The following is a 20,458-nucleotide window of genomic DNA, read 5'->3' as shown; positions in this document are numbered from 1 at the left end:
CTGGATTTAGTGAGTTTATTAGATTCATAGTTAATAGATCTCAGAATTTTACCTGGTATTAAGAGTCATCTGAAGCTCTCTTTCTCTTTCCTTTAGTGTGTCTCTTTCCTTAATGATAAAAGGCTTCTTTATGTCACTCACATGATTTTCTAACTTCAATGAAATAATTTCAAACTCTTTCCAGCAAACATCAGTTTCTTTTTTTATGACCTAGATGGAACACATTAATCAATTTATCAACTAATGGGGTTAATAGGCACAATTATTCTGTTCTTAAAACATGAGACATTCACCAACTGTGGAGGCAAACACAATGTTTCACATGGAAATGTGTTTTAAAATATTTTCCAACCATCTACAAGTCAACTATCCTTTAGGGAACAATGACGTTAACTGTGCTCTCAGAGGACTCATTCAATGAAGTCAAGGGAGTCGACAAGGTGGCTTTCAAAGGTACCCAAACTCCCTTCCCCTAAGGTAATTACCCAGAATACAATTCAGAAAAATACAGATACATGTAAGAACAGATATTCTGTTTTCTCTGGATAGGAAATCTTTGTTACCTTCTAAACTAAAAGAAAACTAGAGTGAACCAAAACTATTTCTATATAAATAAGAAGTAAATTAAATTAATTTATGGTTTATGATTAACATCTATAATTCTATACTATTCCAGCTCCTTATCTTGATTCTTTTTTTTCAGTAAGGCATTGCTATATAATACTACTGACAGATCAGCAACCAGCAGTATAATTTGTTCTTCACTTTACCCAAAGATTAGTACGGTTTTTCTAACCAACTCATTATTCAGTCACTGGAGAAATGTCTTAAGACAGTTTCTTAATTGTGATGAAAACATGCTAAATCCATCACTTGAGCAACAGGGATTTTAACATATAAATTTTGCTTATTCAGATGAAAAATAGAGAGCAGTCAGATGGTAGAGTGTGACTGAGACCTGGTATAATAAAATAAAAGAAACTAGAAGTGGAAGGATGTTGTAGGAACTACCCATGGCCCTCCATCTGGGAGGGCTCCCTCTAATGCACTCAGGGTGGGCATCAAGAATGCACGGCAATGCACAGATCATCTTCAAACTAGGAAAGATATTATTTGTAGAAGTTGTGATCTGTGTGCCAACTACTAATAGATTGCTTCTTTCTGTTGTTTCTGAGTCACCTGCAATAACTTCCACTGAAGGCTTTTTAGGAGGAGAATCCATCATTTAGAGTGAAAACTTCCTCCACTGCCTACCCCTAAATGCCCAACATCAGACAGTCAACAATCACTGTACAGCAATTTTAGACAATGTGATCATTTGGTAAAGACGAAGGACTGAAACAAACATTCAGAGTCACTGGCTGGTTAACTTTGGAGCAACCCAGGAGCAGGATGAAATTCCCTTCAAAAACACATTGTTTTTGATCAATTCCCTTGAAGTTTGAAGCACAAAAAGAAATAAATACACAAAAACTCTTCAAGCCACAATATTTGGAGTACCAGATTAGAGTATAAGCAGTAAATTAAGACCCTAAACCAAAGTCTTTCCTGGGGTTGGTACTTGAAAGAAAATCACTTTATAATAGGGTGACATTAGAAATGCAATCCAGCAAAGAGAGTTCTTTGGAAACATTTGGCGTATGTGACCTCAACAGAAAAGGGGATGTTCCGACTCACAGTGGTACTATTTTCTAATAAACAAGATAACCAGAGAAATAATATTTTTGGTAATTACCTGTAAATCTGTCAGTTTGGCCTGCAGACAAGAACTACTCCTGTCCTCTTCACTAGAGAAATCAGAAGTAACCCTGAATTTGTTGTTTTGCAGGTGGTGTTCAAGAATATCTCTGTATGTATCATACCTGGGCAAAATGAAATGCAACATCACAATAGTTAATTTTTAAAATAACACAGGCCAAGCGCAGTGGCTCGCACTTGTAATCCTAGCACTTTGGGAGGCCAAGGCGGGTGGATTGCCTGAAGTCAGGAGTTCGAGACCAGCCTGGCCAACATGGCGAAACCTCATCTCTACTAAAACTACAAAAAATTAGCTGGGCATGGTGGCAGGTGCCTATAATCTCAGCTACTCAGGAGGCTGAGGCAGGAGAATCACTTGATCCTGGGAGGCGGAGGTTGCAGCAAGCCGAGATGGCACCACTACATTCCAGCCTGGGTAACAGAATGAGACTCTGTCCCAAAAATATAAAAATAAAATAACACAAAGATAAACAAAAAACAAACAAAAAAAATAAGAAAAATAAAATAATACAAAGAAATATTTAAAAATTACTGTCAACTACATGTGAGGAAATACCATGAAATTTCTGTCTAAGTTACTGGACCACATGCAAAATGATGACTAACTGAAAATAAAATTTTTAAAAAGTATAACATGTTTGCATTGAAGAAAGACTTTTGGTGGATTTTCCAGTTGTTTAAAAAGAGTTTACCTCTCTAGTAAACTATTTACAGATGCACTGTAATCCTTTTCCATAATGCTTCCTGTTTGCGGAGGCTTTAACTCTGATGCCAAGTTAAACTTCATAGTGGCTTCCATTGCCTAAGGGAATATGCAAAATAGTAAACAAAATATCTTAAACATACTTAATTATCTGGAAAAGATAAATGCTTTATGTTCAAAAATAAATCATTGATTCTTTATACCTCAAACGAGGAGATAATACAATTTCTCTGGGATGTCTCAGCTCAGAGAACAGTCTTTCCGTAGGACAGAGGGGAGTTGCACCTTCTAACTGGTACGGCAGCATGGTAAAGGAAGACTCCCAGCCCCAAAATGCTATTTCTGCCTGAGACTCCATACCCATAGTCAAAAGTAGACAGAAGCCTACCATGCAGGAGCAGACCTCCAAAAACAAATCCGCCTCACCTCATTCCTTCCTCCACATGTTCTGATTGGCAGTCTGGACTACAATATACAGTAAATATCAAATTATCTAGACTTTAGGAATTTAGAAAATTCAATTCCCGCAGAAAATGAAATACATTATAATGCAACAGAAAAGGCAAATGATAAATGAACTTGTTCATCTCAATGAAATGGAAACATCTATACAGATCAAACTCAACCTCTTCTACCCTCAATAACAATGTACACAGATAATCGGTATTCATAATGGTTCAAAAGGGTCTCTGCTAGAAAGAACTATTTGTGTACTCAGAGGAAGATCAGGTTATGCTCGCTATAGCTTTGGTTAGTTGCATTCTCATTTGAAAATCAGTCTTTTGCATTGTGTAAGTGGAAATTCTCCATTGAGAAAAACAATCGGATAATTATAACCAACACCTAATTAATGAGAAGTGAATTTATGGTACACTTGGTCTTTTACATTGGGTTTACTTCTAAAACACATTATCCACATTTAACACCTTTTCAGTTGATGGCTGATTATCTGATTTTGCAAATGGTGCCTCACTGTGGGAATCCCCTCCTCTATTCTCAGATGTGGAGATGGTCCCCCTAGAAAGGAATCAAAATTGCGTGTTTAAAAGAGAGCAAGAAATATGAAACCTAAACAAGCATGACTAACGCTTAATGTCATCTAATTGTGCAAAAGGCTTCGTTTTATCCTGAAGGGTAGCTATTCTTATGAAGTACTAACTCGTTTTTCGACGTGCCTCCCACTGTGGGCTGCAGTGTCATATGAATCTCGGAAGCACATTTCAGAAGTCTTTCTATCTTTTGTTCATAATCTTTGAGTAGTCTCTTCACTTCTTGTTGACTCTTCTGTGAAGGCAGCTCTTCACACAGCTCCCTCAGGACTTCCATGTGGTGATTAAGCTGGTACAGGCAGCCTTCCTCAGAAAAGCAGGCCTAATTGAAGAAATAAAGCAGGAAATGTGCTTCAGATGAGTTTACATGATTATTCCATAAGGACTAGAAACTAACAGATGTGTGTGGTTTTAACAATGCATTCTTGTATAGCACCATCTACGTGCTATAACAATAGGCACTGGAGAAAAAAAGATGAGGGAGTCAGCCCTAAAGGGGTTTTCAGTTCAGTAACCTAGACACACAAAGAACCAGCATAGAGTGTGCTAAGTGTTATGATAGAGCCTATGTGCCCGAAGGAGTCAGAGAAAGCCTGCCTCACAAGAGGGAAGCATCTGAACTATATGTGGAAGAAAGGACAAATTCTCCAAGTAAAAGGGGAGAGAGGCTATTGCTAGCAGAAGGACCACCAAGAGGACGAAAACCACGAAGATAATGAAAAGCATTAGATGTCTCAAAGGACCAGTACTCCCGTGGGGCTGGACTGCACAGCACAGGAGGGATGCTAAAGGGGTTTCCTGGGCCAGGCTATGAAGGAACTAAGTGGCCTTCTAAAATGTCTGGAATTGTCCTGGGGGTATGGCGAACTGGCAACGTAAGATTTGTGGCTCAAAAGGACAACTCTGCTGCTGGTATGGAAGATGAGATGAAGCAACCATCATCATTCTGAGAAAAGAACCCTGGCTTAGATAAGTGGCAACACTACTGGAAAGGAAGAAGCTGTTCTGAAGAATACCAGATGGGGCTTGGCAACAGATTTAATTAAGCCTGAGTGGAAAGGAAGGGAGGAAGGAGAGGAAGGGCGTCATGAGACAGCAATGCCATTCATTACCAGGAGGCAGAATACAAAATGAACCTTTGAGAGGAGATATTATTGGTTCAGTTTTGAGCTCGCTGAATTTGAGTTCTCCGAAAAACACTGGTGATATCTACTAGTCAGTGAGAAATAGAACATAGAATTCAGGTGAAACGACTCAGCTGGAGAGAAAAATTGACGCACTATCATTGCAGAGAAGGCAGGTCAAACCCCAGAGTGCATAAAATCGCCTAAGGGAAGCATGAAATTAGCCAAAAGTGGAGGTGGAGACCCCCTTCCTCAAAAGCAAAACACTAAGATAATAGAATAAAAAGGAATATTTGTGAAGACACTAAAAAGAACTCACTGCAAATTATATATTGCTATGTATTTACATATCTACATCTATATTTATATATATCTAGATAGATAGATAGATATAGAATTATATAAAGCAAGAGAGACTGACAGTGGGAGAGCCATAGCAGTAGAAACTTAAAAGAAACGAAAAAAAGGGTCAGAAATGTCACATACATAAAAGCAATCAAATAGGATGGAGACCAAAAAAAGATCATGAGATTTGCCCTAGCTGCTTTATACCCTGATTTGCTCGTTTTCTCAAAAGCTGTGCTTCTGAGGACACTGTATACTGACAAAAGCCAACTATGGGTACTTTAGTAACAGTTGACACATTTGTGACCAGAGTCTGAGGACAGGGGCCATTGAGACACATCAAGGGAAATCATAAAATATTAACTCAGTGCCGAATTTTCTCACTTCTAAAAAGTAAGAAGCACAGGCTCTGTGAAGCACAGAAGTGATCATCCCCAGGGGAGAGGAGGGCTGGGTAATTTTCAAGTTTCATCCTAGACTAAAGATACACACAACCATTTAAGATAAACCCCAAAATGATGACGAAATTTAAGTGGAAACACGTTATTGTACCTCATGTTCTTTGATGAGACCCTTGGTCCTTCCTCTACGGATAAGTTTCTTTTCTTTATTTATTTGCTTTTCAAGTTTTAAAATATTGTCACTAAGCTTCCCTTTTTCAATATCTATTTTCAGTTGTTGAACATATAAAGACAGTTCATGATGAAGAGACTGCAAAAAAAAAAAGAAGGGGGGGGAATATATTAACCACGGGAACAAAATATACAAAAAAGTATTTATAGTAACAATAAATACATGTGTAGTGACAAAAGGACAGAAACAAAGCTTAAGTGCCATTCTGATTCATCCATATATTTTGGGGGGAGATGTTTTAAAACATCCCAGGCCCATAAACATGGGGGTTTTTTTCTAACTAGAAATGTATTTTAGCTGTGAAAGGCACTGTTAAGAAAATGAAAAGACAAGCTACAGACTGAGGGAAACTGTATGCAAACAGATAACTGAGCCCATGGAGACATAAGTAAATGTAATGTGTATCCTGGATGAGATTCTAGAACAGACAGAAAGAACATCTGGGGAAAACTGTGAAAAGGTCAATAAAGTGCAAACTTTAGGTAATAATAATGTATCAACCTGTCAGAGTAAACTGCTAGAAAAAACAATGTATTAACATTGACCCAGTAATTGTATCAACGATACTATACTAATGTAAGATGCTGATAACAGAGGAATCTGGGCATGGGGTACACTGGAACTCTCTGCACCATCTTTACAGTAATTCTGTAAATCTAAAACTATTTTAAAGTAAAAAAAAGTTTATTTTAAAACGAGTTTTAGGAGGATCCTTAACAGTACATATTCAATCCTCTTACACATAGAAATATAGACACATACATTTTAATTATCATATTAATTACACATTTCAATATTATCATTTAATATTAATTGCCATTAATTATCAGAGCACAATCTCAGTGGTAGATGCTTTCTACAAATCATTGCATCAATTCTGCCCAGTAGGTGGTGTTATCTCATTTTTATCAGGGAGGCTCCTCAAAGTTAACTACCTTGCTCAGCGTCATAGCTGCTGAATCCAGGTTTGTCTGCCACCAAAGCCTAGACCTATTCTGCTATGAAACTCTGTATGAACCCTGGGACTGCAGCCTGCAGGGACCAGCCCACCGGTGATACAGCGTAGGCAGGAAAACCCCAGGAATGGCTCTGACAACCGACAGCCCAGGACCAGACATATAAAAACGTAAGTGCAGTGACATATGCATGTTCTTACCTCCCACTTGGCACACACATCTCTACTCTTTTCTTCTAAAGATATCTTTATGTCCTCGGTTACATTATTTTTCAGTTCTTCAACAGCTTTCAAATACTTGGCCAGACTCTTTGTATTATAAATTATTAGTGCTTCCTAAAGAAAAAAAAATGCAAACGAGATCATAGAAACCTCATTCTAATTCTACTGCCAAATCCTCAAAGCTAATTTTGGTATGTCTTTAACTGGTAAAGTAGGAAGGGGCTCTCTGAAGAACATCTGAAGATTTATAGGAGACTTCTCTTTGTAAATTGAGGTTGCTAGCCCTTTGGCATCTCTTGAATTCTTTTCAAAAGAGTGCCAAAATATTTATTATTCAAATGTAGTTACACATGAGGCCCAGATTAAGATACCCCCATGATATTCAAAATGATTTTTGTTACCCCATTGATAAGTAATTATAAAGTTCACTGTACAGGTTTAATAAGCCACTGGTTAAGTTTCCTCTGAAGTTCTTAAGAATTGAGCAGACAACCATACTTCAGAAGCAATATAACATGAAGTCTACCAGTTTTGTTTTGTTTTTTGTTTTGAGATAAGTTCTCGATCTGTCACCTAGGCTGAAGTGCAGTGGCACAATCACAGCTCACTGAAACCTCAAACTCCTGGGCTCAAGCAAGCCTCCCACCTCAGCCTCCCAGAATGCTGGGATCACAGGTGTGAGCCACCGTACCCGGCCAAGACAAAATTTATAGAAAGGTTAACTATCGTGCATAAGCAGTTAGCTGAAAGGAGGCCAATTTGTTTCACCATCAACTTCAAAGTTTTGCCCAGGGCCACTCATGTTGGCAGTCTCTCCCCAGCAGTACACAAGGATGGGAACAGCCCTGACAGGCATTTGTCTGCTCCTAACCTGACATACTCTACAGGAGCAGAAACACGGCCTAGGTAACTAGTGATGACAGAACAAAAAACCAGGTTGGGGCCTGTGTGTGAAAAAGGCCCCTACAGGACAGAGAAGATGAAAGTCATTCTCAGGGAGAAGCCAAGCAGGGTGGGAATTCGCTCATTCACTCATTACACATGTTTATGGACTGGCTGCAGGTAAGGCACAACGTTGAGCTCCAGGGCCCTCCTCCGAGGCATCCTGGAGGACTGCTAGATTTATGACCTGGGGAGACACCTTTACCCTGTATGCTAGTCATAGCTGGGAACTCCCACTGCCTGTGTGTGCATGCCTACCAGGACAGGGATCTTGCTTCTGCTGTGAAAGTGTACCCACTTGACTAAATGCCATTGGCAAAATGGGGGAAAACCAAAAGGAAGATGCTCAGGGAGAGGAAAATGGTGTAAGAACTGACACCTCCAGCCCTACTCTGGTAAATGCTGAGTATGAATGAACAAAAGAGCTGGTATTACTCCACCTCTCCCATTTGCTCCAAGGTAGAGGCATTTAGCTTTGCTTCTAATTCCCCCAGCACCTCCCACCATGTCAATTAATAGTGAGTCTCTGGTTTGGTGACATCTTAAGCTGCAACCTCAGCCTATCAAACCATAAAAATTAACCTGAAACTGTCTCTATAAAAAACACTATTAGGTCTTTAACTACAGATAAGCATGTTTCAAAGTTTTTTAATAATAATGGTATTTTTTTACATTCAGAGAATGTATGCAAAGTAATTTCATATGCCTTATTTTCACTTAAAGTCTCACAACAAATCTGACAGGTGGATAGGCTGGAATTATTACACCAATTTTACAAATTTAAAAGCCAGAGAAATTAAATTCTTGTTCAATGTCATAGAGTCAGCTGCACTCTTTACACCATATCACTGAGTACATTCAGCAGATCCACAATAAAATTTGAATTAAAAAATTCTATACTTCAATACTTACATTTAGTAACCTCAGGGGAACGATATATAAATACTGGGAAATTCTTTTTAAGTTATAGTAACTCAGTATATAATTACAGTGAAGGAAACATCTTGATTTCAAACAAGATAGGCAGTTAACAATAAATGTCTTACATTTGATGGTTGGAAAGATTCCCACCTTGTATTTTGAAATGAGTTGACCGGGGCTCTCTCTTTCCCCCAGTAACTGCTGAGCCCTCGTCATATATGATTCAAGTTCCTTCTGGGATTCTTCCATCTTCAGCCTGATGTCCAATTCTGGTGAAACATCGGTTGAGTTCTTCAATGCTGCAACAAGTTTTACCACATTGATCTTGAAGAAAAAAAAATTCTCAAATTAACACAGGGACCAATTCTTAATAAATTCTTAAGTTAACAAATACTTTGACTACTTGTTATTTTCCCACTAGACAAAGATATTTAGATATCTATCTAAATCATGATAAATCTATCTAAACGTAGATATCTATCTAAATTATGATACTTATATACTATGATACTTATATTTTCCGACATGCTCTAAATTATAAAGAAATAAAACATAAAGCAAAAGTAATATTTTACGAAACGTTTCCAAGCTACAGGGCTATCACCCCCCTTCACTGCCCACCCAGTGACCCCTCGGTTTTAGAGAAGAGAATTACTAAATAGCGAATATTAAAGAGAGACCTGGACTTTCTCTTTAGCTTCTTGAATCTTTGCCTGAAGCCCAGTTGTGAGAACATGTTGAAAGGACTCCTGGCTTGAAATATTTTGTATATCCATTTGTAACGTATCTTCAGTTCTTGCCATAAGCTCATCATACATAGAGCCTCTGGCAATAAGATGCTATTAAAACAAATTGAAGTGAGATCACAATAAACATTCTTCTTATATGTTAAACATTAATCAAAACAATCTCAGGAAACCAAAAAAGTTCATTATTAATCCAAAATCCGGCAAATTTGCATTCTGAAAAATGATATTTTAAGGAGTCATTTTGAAAGTTCATATTGATACAATCAGATTCTGAACGTGTTTTATAGATTATAAAGTAAGCACTTCAATAAAATAAAGAATAAAAGTAATACAATGACAATAGAAAGAAAGTTGAGACAATGGTAATAAATCTTAAAATGAACTTGTTCCATGTCAAAGTAGTAAAGAGGAGAATTCAATAAATGTTACTGGAGAAAATAGCCATCAGAAAATAACCTTTATATATAACAGAAATAAATTCCAAATGGGTCAGAAATATGAAACCACAAAAAGAAGACATTATCCATAAAAACCAATCTGCAGCCAGGTGCAGTGACTCACGCCTGTAATCCTAGCACTTTGGGAAGCTGAAGCGGGCTGATCACCTGAGGTCAGGAGTTCGAGACCGCCCTGGCCAACATGGTGAAACCCCATCTCTACTAAAAATACAAAATTAGCTGGTCATGGTGGCACGCGCCTGTAATCCCAGTTACTCGGGAGACTGAGGCAGGAGAATTGCTTGAACCCAGGAGGCAGAGGTTGCAGTGAGCCAAGACTGTGCTCCTGAACTCCAGCCTGGGTGATAAGAGCAAAACTCCATCTCAAAAAATACAATAAAATAAATGAAATAAAATAAAACTGGCGGTGGCTCGTGCCTGTAATCCAAGCACTTTGGGAGGCCGAGGTGGGTGGATCATTTGAGGTCAGGAGTTTGAGATCAGCCTGGCCAACATGGGGAAACCCGACCTCTACTAAAAATACAAAAATTAGCCAGGTGTGGTGGCGGGTGCCTATAGTCCCAGCTACTTGAGAGGCTGAGGTAGAAGAATCTCTTGAACCTGGGAGGTAGAGATTGCAGTGAGCCAAGATTGCACCACTGCACTCCAGCCAGGGCAACAGAGCGAGACTCCGTCTCAAAAAAATAATAAAAATGAAATAAAGTCTGATCTGCTATCTCACTGCAGAGGGTCTTTCCAGGTCTAAGAGTAGGGACAGACATGACTGCATAAATATAAAAACTCTGCAGTGCAAAATAAAATAAACAAAGTCAACAACTCAGCAAAAATATTTGACACAGAAATGAAAATGGATCACAATTCAAAGAGCTTGTATAATTCAATTTAAAAAATGCCAGGATCCCAAAGAAAATTTTGAAAATATAAGAACAGATAATTCACAGAAACAGATGTCTAATAAATATATGATCGTTCAGTATTACATGTAGTCAAATAACTACGCATTAAAACAGTAAGGAGATACCACTTTTCAGTTCTCAAGTTAGCAAAAAATAATTTTTTAATTACAACTCACAGTGGCATGGAGATACAGTTTGGCTGTGTCCCCACCCAAATCTCATCTTGAATTCCTACTAGTTGTGGGAGAGACCCGGTGAGAGGTAATTGAATCATGAGGGCAGATCTTTCCTGTGCTGTTCTCATATAGGGAGTTGCCCTGCACAAACCCTCTTCTCTTGTCTGCCACCACATAGACATGCCTTTCACTCTCCGCCATGATTGTGAGGCCTTCCCAGCCACGTGGAACTGTAAGTCCATTAAACCTCTTTCTTTTGTCAATTGCCCAGTCTCAGGTATGTCTTTAATAGCAGGGTGAAAACAAACTAATACACATGGGTATGATCAAATAGAAGTTATAGTGTGTGATATCAACTATGTAAATGTTGATCTTATTTGTCTTGGGGCACTGGAATTAACAGTGATTTCAATTTTTTGAAATTAGCACGTTCATTTATAATTTCAATTGTTCCCTCTTTTAAATTATAAAACCAACAAAAAAGCTCATGTAATTAAAAAAACTGAAAAACAATAGAAAGGTACAGCATGTAAAGAAAATATTTATAGCCAGGCGTGGTGGCTCACGCCTACAGCACTTTGAGGGACGGAGGTGGACAAATCACTTTAACCCAGGAGTTCAAGGCCAGCCTGGGCAATACAGCAAAACCCTATCTCTACTAAAAATAAAAGAATTAGCTGGGCGTGATGGTGCATGCCTGTAATCCCAGCTACTTGTGGAGGCTGAAGTGGAAGGATCACTTGAACCTGGGGAGGCTGAGTGAGCCATGACTGTGCCACTGTACTCCAGCCTGGGTGACAGAGCAGAACCCTGTCTCAAAAAAAAGGAAAGAAAATATTTATTTTATGTCTACCATGTATTAAGAGCTGGGAATAACACAGGATTAAGATAGACTCAGTTACTGGTATAGCTTTACAGATATTTTTCTATGAATATAAATGCATTATATATAAAAATACAACTCTGTTTAAAAACCACAAATGAGATTACATTATCTCATTATCCATACAGTTTAGGAACTTGTATTTCTTACTTTAGAATATATCTTGATCCAATATTTTGATCCAATGAATATCTACTTAATTCTTTCTTAATAGAAATATATTTCAGTGTGCTTGTATGTTCACAATAATTTTTAAATTATTAAAAAAATTTTTAAATTTTAATTTCTACCTCATTTTTTTCATGAAAATAAATTCCAGATACAGTAGATAAATAAATACTAAAAATCAGAAAAGCACTGGCAGATGAGATGGCATGATAAATTTATATAATATTTTCAAAGTAATAAAAACTATCACACAATGAAAACACAAAATGCTGAAATACACACTTTTCAGAAATGTAGGCTTAGAAAAATTATGTAAATGTTCCTTTTTATTCTAGGAACTTCCCATCTTGTTGTAATTTATGCTCTGTAGGTTTTATAGCTGAGCTGGAACTCAGTAAAAACCTCAATGATAACTCCTTTCCCAGGAGAACTAAGTGATATTAAAACACACTCTTGCCTCATTGCCTTTCAATGAGTTCACTGCCTGAGAATAAAGACAGAATGGAGATCTAACAACATGAGTCACTCTGCCTGCACTGAGTAAGGAAAGGAGAGTGGCTTCATCAGTGGGTGAATTTTCAAAGCATAGATTGTGTGATTTTTTTTTTTTTTTTTTTTCTAGAAGGAGTCTCACTCCGTCGCCAGGCTGGAGTGCGGTGGTGCGATCTTGGCTCACTGCAACCTCCGCCTCCTGGGTTCAAGCAATTTTCCTGCCTCAGCCTCCCGAGCAGCTGGGACTACAGGTGCATGTGCCACCATGTCCAGCTAATTTTTTTGTATTTTCAGTAGAGACGGGGTTTCACCATATTGGCCAGGATGGTCTCGATCTCTTGACCTTGTGATCCACCCGCTTCAACTGCCCAAAGTGCTGGAATTGCAGGTGTGAGCCACCGTGCCCAGCCTGATTGTATAATCTCTTATGTGTACTCTGTACTGAGCTCTATGAGACTGAACTCACTCATCTCTTCATTGTCCTCTGGTGCAAGAGAATATTTTAACCCACAGGTTATGGCTAAGAAAATAAGTCCAAGAGCTTAACATTTGTAGGTATTATCAGTGGTCTCCTAATCTAACCTCTGCTTTCAACCAAAATAACAACAAATGATCCAGTGATAAAATCCATTCATTTTTAAAACACCCAACAAAGAAAATTAAAACTGTAGGTTTATTACTACTTACTTTAAAACTTTCTATTTATCTTAAAACATAAATGCACAACCATGAAAGTACCCTCTTAATACTTTTACACTCCTACCTTCAAAGATTCTTCCATTGAGGTGTCCACATTATCTTGATCCAAAACAGATTTGGCTTCTGCCTCCCAGATTTCCACTTGTCCAATGAGTTTTTCAACATCTTTAGCCACTTTTAGTTGCCCTGTGAATTCTTCATCTTCTTTTTCATGTTCCTCTCCAGCCTACAACATTCAAAATTACCACTGAAAATGTCAGCATGTACATAACAAAATAATTTTCCTTTTCAAAAAGTTACACCTGTAATCCCAACTCTTTAGGAGGCCAGGGCAGGAGGATCACTTTAGGCTAGGAGTTTGTGACCAGCCTGGGCAACAAAGCGAGACCTCATCTCTCCAAAAAATGTTAAAGTTAGCTGGACATAATGGTGCGTGCCTGTAGTTCTAGCTACTCAGGAGGCTGAGGCAAGCGAATCGCCTAAACCCAGGAGTTTGGAGCTATGAGCATGCCACTGCATTCCAGCCTGGGCAACAAAGCAAGATCCTGTGTTCAAAAATAAAAGATAAAAAAGTTACACCACTTTCTTTCCTGAAGAGTGCTAATTAAACATATTTTAACGATGTAAGATGTCATTCTTTGACAACAATGACTTTTTTTGTTTATATGAGGTCTCGCTTTATTGCCCAGGCTGGAGTACAGCGGCACAATCACAGCTCATTGCAGCCTCAACCGCCCAGGCTCAAGTGATCCTCCCACCTCGGCTTCCCGAGTAGCTGGGATTACAGGCGTATGCCACTATGTCTAGCTAATTTTTTATATTTTGTAGAGATGGGGGTCTCACTACGTTGCCCAGGCTGATCTCAAACGCCTGGGCTTAAGCCCCATCTCAGCCTCCCAGAGAGCTGGGATTACAAGTATGAGCCACCATGCCTGGCCAATGATAACACTTCAAAATAGTATATATCACTTTGCAAATTAAAACGTTTGTTCAGGGTTTCTTACTTAATTATAATATCATTCCTATCAGATAATACTTTCTCCATTTTACATGTAAGAAGATTAAAGTTTAGTAAATTATGGTAAGTGACGGTAAACACATTGCTAAAACTCATACACGATTTAAATAAATTCAGCTATTAATAATAGTAGTTGTAAAATATCAAGAAGAAACTCGGAATCAAATTTCAACAAAATTAAATATTTTCCCCATTAATAATCTATAGGTTGACATACTATAGCTTTACATGATAGATACATTATTTCTTAAACTATATGTTGACAAATTATAATGGCTTATATTTATGGAGTACACAGACACTTTTTTTTGTTTGTTTTTTTTGCGACGGAGTCTCAGTCTGTCACCCAGGCTGGAGTGCAGTGGTGCAATCTTGGCTCACGGCAATCTCCACCTCCTGGGTTCAAGCAATTCTCCTGCCTCAGCCTCCCACGTAGCTGGGATTACAGGCACCCGCCACCACTCCTGGCTAATTTTTGTATTTTTAGTAGAGATGGTGTTTCACCATGTTGGCCAGGCTGGTCTCAAACTCCTGACCTCAAGTGATCCGCCTGCCTCAGCCTTCCAAAGTGCTGGGATGACAGGCGTGAGCCACCGCTCCCAGCCCAAAGATACATTCTTAAAGTTGTTTTTAATCAGATCACTATTTTATTTATTTTATTTTAAATAGAGATAGGGTTTCACTATGTTGCCCAGGTTGGTCTCGAACTTTTGAGCTCAAGCAATCCTCTCGCCTCAGCTTCCCAAAGTGCTAGAATTGAAGTCATAAGCCACCTTGCCTGGTCAAATCACATTTTAAATGTATCAGAAGACTCTAGTATTTTAAAGCACACTGCAAAAATTCAGATCTTTCAAGATTTTCTAAGTAGGCATTCTTTACGCTGGCACTCCATCATGCCAGTAGGTCCCAGACAGTTTAAAAGTAGTTTAAATAAAGCTGTGTAAGTTATCACGAAGGTGGAGCATGTCCCAAGCCACAGGTATTATATCTTACAAGTATATGATTTTTAATTTATTTTTTGTTCTTTTCCCATACTTTTTCCTATAAAGTCATCCTCCAAATTACACAACAAAACAAGGAAGAAATAGAATATATTCCCCCATTTTACAGAAAGGAAGCAAGACACACGGAGGCCAGGGGTTAGCTTAAAGGTAGCCAATTTCTGTGCACTAGTCAGAAGTAATCTCGAGAAAATAACAACTCAATTTACACTGCTCAGAGTCAGGACTGCTCTGTGAGTCTGTGAGAGCACAGTAAGTGGAGTAAGTAAGACTTTCATGCTAAAGACTTCATGAGGGAAAACATTTAAGCATTTTCCTAGGAAATGACCATACTTTAAATGTTATCTAACAATTCACACATTTACCACCATCTCAACAGTATTTTTTCTTTCTTTTTTTGAGGTGGGAGTCTTACTCTGTCACCCAGGCTGGCATGCAGTGGCTCGATCTCGCCTCACTGTCAACTTCCACCTCCCAGGCGCAAGTAATCCTCCCACCTCAGCCTCTCGAGTAGCTAGAACCACAGGTGCGCAAACACATGCCCAGCTAATCTTTTGTATTTTTGGTATAGACAGAGTTTTGCCATGTTACCCAGGCTGATCTCGAACTCCTGAGCTCAAGCGATCTACCTGCTTTGTCCTCCCAAAGTGCTAGGATTACAGGCATGAGCCACCGTGCCTGGCAGTATCTTTTTTATTAATAGCAAACTTAAATTATTTCTATATGCAAGTGAAATATACAAAGTACGATTATTTTACCTTTATATGTTGATTAGAATTTTCAGGAAGTTCTATTGATGTATCTGTTGAAAACTCAACAGTTGCTTTTTCTTCTTTAGATAGAATATTTCCAGAACTGTCAAAAGTGGGCTGATCCTGTTTTTTTATCATCAGTGGCAGGTTCATTTCCTATACAAAATTAATTTCATGAAATTTAATACTCATATTTTATTTTATGCTAATATACATTACAAACAGGAAGTGGACGTAATATATTCAACTATATGTTTAGGATTAAACTACAACTGTGCTATAAAATGTGAGCTTTTCACATAAAACACCTATGTCTCAAATTGTTAAGAATCAGTTGAAAAAATATTTTATAAAAAGTCTGCTTTTATGAGGCACTATGCTACATATAAAGATAAATAAGGCTCGGTGTATGTTCTCAATGAGCTGAAAATCTAGTAGGCAAAACAATACTTATTTTTCCTTCATGACAGCCCTGTAGTAAAAAGGGTTCAAGAATTAAAAGCTTTCTCAGGCATATACTCAAGAAAGGTTTAAGAATTGAAAGCTCTCATGGGCATACACTCAAAGAAAACATGTGTCCACATGAATGTCCATAGCTACATTGTTCATAAAAACCCAAAAAGTGAAAAGAATCCAAATGTGCATCAACTAGAGAATGGATAAACAAAATGTGGTATATCCATACAATGATTTATTATTTGCCAATAAAAAGGAATGAAGTACGATTACATTCTATAATAGGGATGAACCTTAAAAATATTATGCCAAGTAACATAAGCCAGTCACAAGAGATCACATATTATATGATTCTATTATGTGAAATGTCCAGAATAGGCTAATCTATAGAAAGACAGTGGATTCATGGTTGCATAGGGCTGGGGCGGGGGGTATTGGAAGAAAATAGGGAGTGACTGCTAGGGTTTCCTTATGAAGTAATAAAAATGTTCTAAATTTTTTATGGTAATGGCTACATAACTCTGTGCATATACCAGAAATCAATCAGTTATGACCTTACACTGAGTAAATTGTATGGTATATAAATCATATCTAAATAAAGCTGCAACCAATCAAAAGAACTTACAAGTTGAGTTTTTGAAACCAACTTTCTCCATCTTTTATTCAGCCTTCTCAGCTCTTTAGAAATAGACGATCCAACCACATCATTGCTGACTTCGACTAAGAAATTTCCTGCTTCATTTAAAGTAGCATGTTCTAGATTCCACTGGGCTAGTGTCTCAAAGGGTACCTACACAACACACAAGCAACATACTATCTTAATGACATAATACTCTCTTTCTATTATGTGTAATAAATGTTCACCAAGGCTTTTTTTTTTTTTTTTTTGAGATGGAGTCTTGCTCTGTTGCCCAGGCTGGAGTGCAGTAGCGCAATCAAGGTCATGGCAACCTCCGTACCAAGACTAATCCTAAGCAACATTCTTTGCAGAGACTTTGACTTTCCCCTTAGAGGAGTCTCCCAACCCTGTTGGTCTAGCTCTTCACTCCTAAGTGCTAACTGGCGAGTGCCAGCTGTCTGTCATCACTCCTGGTCCTGGACTTTTAAGATGCATCTGATCTCTCTTTCCACATGGCTGATGAACTTACAGCAGAGGTTTCCAAACTTGTTTAGTGCATGGAGCCTTAACTGTCTCATTAATTTTTTCAGAGAGTCCCTAGGCCAGAAATATTATCTAACAGTTTCCATTTTCAGTAGTTAGGTTCAACAACTTAGTAGCAGCATGGTATCCAACAGATGGATGTTGTTGTGTCTCCTTCAAATTTTAGAGTGTTCTGTAAGTTCTCTTAGTTCTCTCTGTTAGCTCAGGGTTTCTTAGCAGTTTGGGTATTACAACCTTAGAGTGTTATTTTTCTCTGAGTTATGTACATTTTTATAGACAATCTTTAAAGACAGAAGGACTGTTGGAAGACAAAGATTTGAAATTCTAGTACTAATACAGGTGACAGAAGTGATGACTCAATCCCTAAAACGCTCTTTTTTGCACTCTTACAGTTATCACAAATTTTACTTTAACACAAATAATCTATTTTCTATTAATTTTAGTTTCTATTTTGGAAATGTTTAATCTGAAAGGCTATCTATAGCCATCTGCAACAGAAAAAAACAAATGAAAGAAAGAAAAACCACCTCAAATAATCATAGAACAGATTATTACATGAATAACACATGAAAACAATAATGAATTACATTGACAGTTCTTCCACACCCCTACACATAAGTTAAGGTATCTTGATTTTCCTCCTCTAGAAACTCAGGAAGATTTTAGAGCTGAAAGGTTTCAACCAAATGGAAAAATAAAATTTTCTGAACAGTAGTTTATTTTAACTGTGTCTATAAGCTACCCAGTATATTAAGTCTTATTTCCTCTCCAAAGAGCTTAGCAAAACATCTCCCAAAAGCTATTACTCCATATGCAAGTTATACCTTAAGAAAGCTCTGTGTGTGGGAAGGGGGGGCGTGTATGTGTGTGCGTGACCATGTATAAAACCTATAAACCAGTGGAGAAAACTGCCTCTTGGCAATTATATTGGGAAGAAACTAAACTTTTTCCAAGACCTTGAAGAATTTTCCAAAACACTGGTGTACTCTTCTTGGTTTTCTCATCTTTGGATTGAAAATGAGGGTCACAAAACAAAACAATTAAAAAATAAAATTGAGCAGATGCTATTAGACTGCAAATACCTCTTTAATTTCTTCCTTCTTTGTCTCCTCAAAGCAAGCCCTTAGTAAGCGAAGGTTTTCCACATAAGTAGCCCAACATGCCAGCACTTTTTGTAGAGTGGACTTCACATTACATATTTTTTTTCTATACATACAAACATCAGATTTCACCATCATATACTGTTTACTAATATTCTGACATTCTCCAGCTACAATATCAACAAAACAAAAAAGCAATCTTAGAAAACAATTTTTTATTAATACTATTTTAAAATATTTGCATACTAATTGACAGTGGCAAAATAATATGTACTCTGACAATATTAAAAGTGAAAGCAAGAATTTTCCCAGGAAAACATGCACATAAAACTAATTTCTAAAACATTATATAGAAAGCACAACAGATAAAACATCATTGTTAAGTGACAGTCATTCCTCAAAAAGTAACTGAACTACTTTACCCAAATTCTTATAAATTTCTCCACATTTTTGAAAAGAAGTATCAAGTCGAGCTAGCAATTCTTCTTCCTCAACAAATTTCTGGGAAGAAAACAAAAAGACAGTTTTTACTTTTAAAATTGTGCCAAGAAATCCAGATAGAGAGATACAGCCATTCAATGAAGGACATAGTTACCAAAATTTCTTTAGGGCTTTAATACTACATATTTGGTAGGAAAAGATGAAGAAGGATGGTGAAAATCTAGGAGACATAAGCTGGGTGTGAACATTAAATAGGTCTGACATCTGATAAAATTGATCTTAATGTGGTGACATGGTGTTACAATGGTATTCCTCTTGTGGAAAAAGGCAAGTTAAGTATTTATAGTAATTTCAGGATCTCCTACTTTGCACATTTTATTAATATTACATAATTGTGTCAGTTGCTCTTATTTCACATGCTTTATTAATATTGAGTACTTTTTTTAGATATATTAGAGTATGTTACAAAAAGATATCCATCACACAGAAACATTTCAGAAACTACCATTAACCAAATTCTGTTACAGAAAAATACTAAGCTAATTCAAAATTCATATTTACTTTATATTTATGTGTGCCAATAGTATGAATATTTAAATAGAAAAATGAAAATTCAACCAAGGAAAAAGAAATAGAAATACTCAAAATCTAGCCTAGTTTAGAATGATGCTTTCTGTTTGGAAACTTAGAGTGTTTAAGTCATAAATTGGAAGTAAATTTCTCTATCATTTTTTAAATTTTTACAACAAAATTTACAATCGTGGATCTTCCTTTCCCCTCTCATTTCTTTTTTTTTTTTTTTCTTTTTGAGACAAAGTCTCGCTCTGTCGCCCAGGCTGGAGGGCAGTGCAGTGGAACAATCTCAGCTCACTGCAACCTCTACCTCCCAGGGTTCAAGTGATTCTCCTGCCTCAGCCTCCCAAGCAGCTGGTATTACAGGTGCCTACAACCACACCTGGCTAATTTTTGTATTTTTAGTAGAGGGAGGTTTCGCCATGTTGGCCAGGCTGGTCTCGAACTCCTGACCTCAGGTGATCCGCCTGCCTTGGCCTCTCAATGTGTTGGGATTACAGGTGTGTGCTACCGCGCCCAGCCCCACCTCATCTCTAAAAGGAGGGAAACAAAAAGAAAGACAAGGCCTAAATGTAGAATTGACATTTCTGTGATGCTGTAGTTTTAACTTAGATGTGAACATACTTATATTTAAGTCACTTCAAACATTTTTCCTATAAATTAGAAGAGCTAAAGCCAAAAAGAAAGCCTCAAGACAAAAGAAAAAATGTACTGTTTATCGTAGCTAGTAAAATTTAGTAAGTTAAGATCAAAATGTTATAAGAAAAATGTAATTACTGCAT

The 20,458-nt window shown here is 37.5% G+C and overlaps 1 protein-coding gene across 2 annotated transcripts in view; it reads right to left on the bottom strand.

Annotated features, from left to right (window-relative positions):
* Window positions 1-20,458, bottom strand: part of SYNE2 (spectrin repeat containing nuclear envelope protein 2) — a 376,350-nt gene that overhangs the window by 226,513 nt on the left and 129,379 nt on the right. For both annotated transcript variants that reach the window (XM_025391361.1, XM_025391362.1), the window contains exons 15-28: window positions 19,085-19,163; window positions 18,645-18,832; window positions 17,026-17,190; window positions 15,951-16,100; window positions 13,238-13,399; window positions 9,333-9,491; window positions 8,803-8,976; window positions 6,769-6,903; window positions 5,532-5,690; window positions 3,621-3,832; window positions 3,388-3,478; window positions 2,451-2,560; window positions 1,736-1,862; window positions 53-210 (exon numbers count right to left, since the gene is read on the bottom strand). In XM_025391361.1, the coding sequence (XP_025247146.1) occupies window positions 53-210; window positions 1,736-1,862; window positions 2,451-2,560; window positions 3,388-3,478; window positions 3,621-3,832; window positions 5,532-5,690; window positions 6,769-6,903; window positions 8,803-8,976; window positions 9,333-9,491; window positions 13,238-13,399; window positions 15,951-16,100; window positions 17,026-17,190; window positions 18,645-18,832; window positions 19,085-19,163 (2,069 nt within the window). The remainder of the gene's footprint in view (window positions 1-52; window positions 211-1,735; window positions 1,863-2,450; window positions 2,561-3,387; window positions 3,479-3,620; window positions 3,833-5,531; window positions 5,691-6,768; window positions 6,904-8,802; window positions 8,977-9,332; window positions 9,492-13,237; window positions 13,400-15,950; window positions 16,101-17,025; window positions 17,191-18,644; window positions 18,833-19,084; window positions 19,164-20,458) is intronic.

The sequence above is a fragment of the Theropithecus gelada genome, chromosome 7b, assembly GCF_003255815.1.
Source record: "Theropithecus gelada isolate Dixy chromosome 7b, Tgel_1.0, whole genome shotgun sequence".
In the NCBI taxonomy this organism is placed as follows: Eukaryota; Metazoa; Chordata; class Mammalia; order Primates; family Cercopithecidae; genus Theropithecus; species Theropithecus gelada.
The sequence above is the reverse complement of the archived record's forward strand: the minus strand, read 5'-3'. Positions and strand labels throughout refer to the sequence as shown.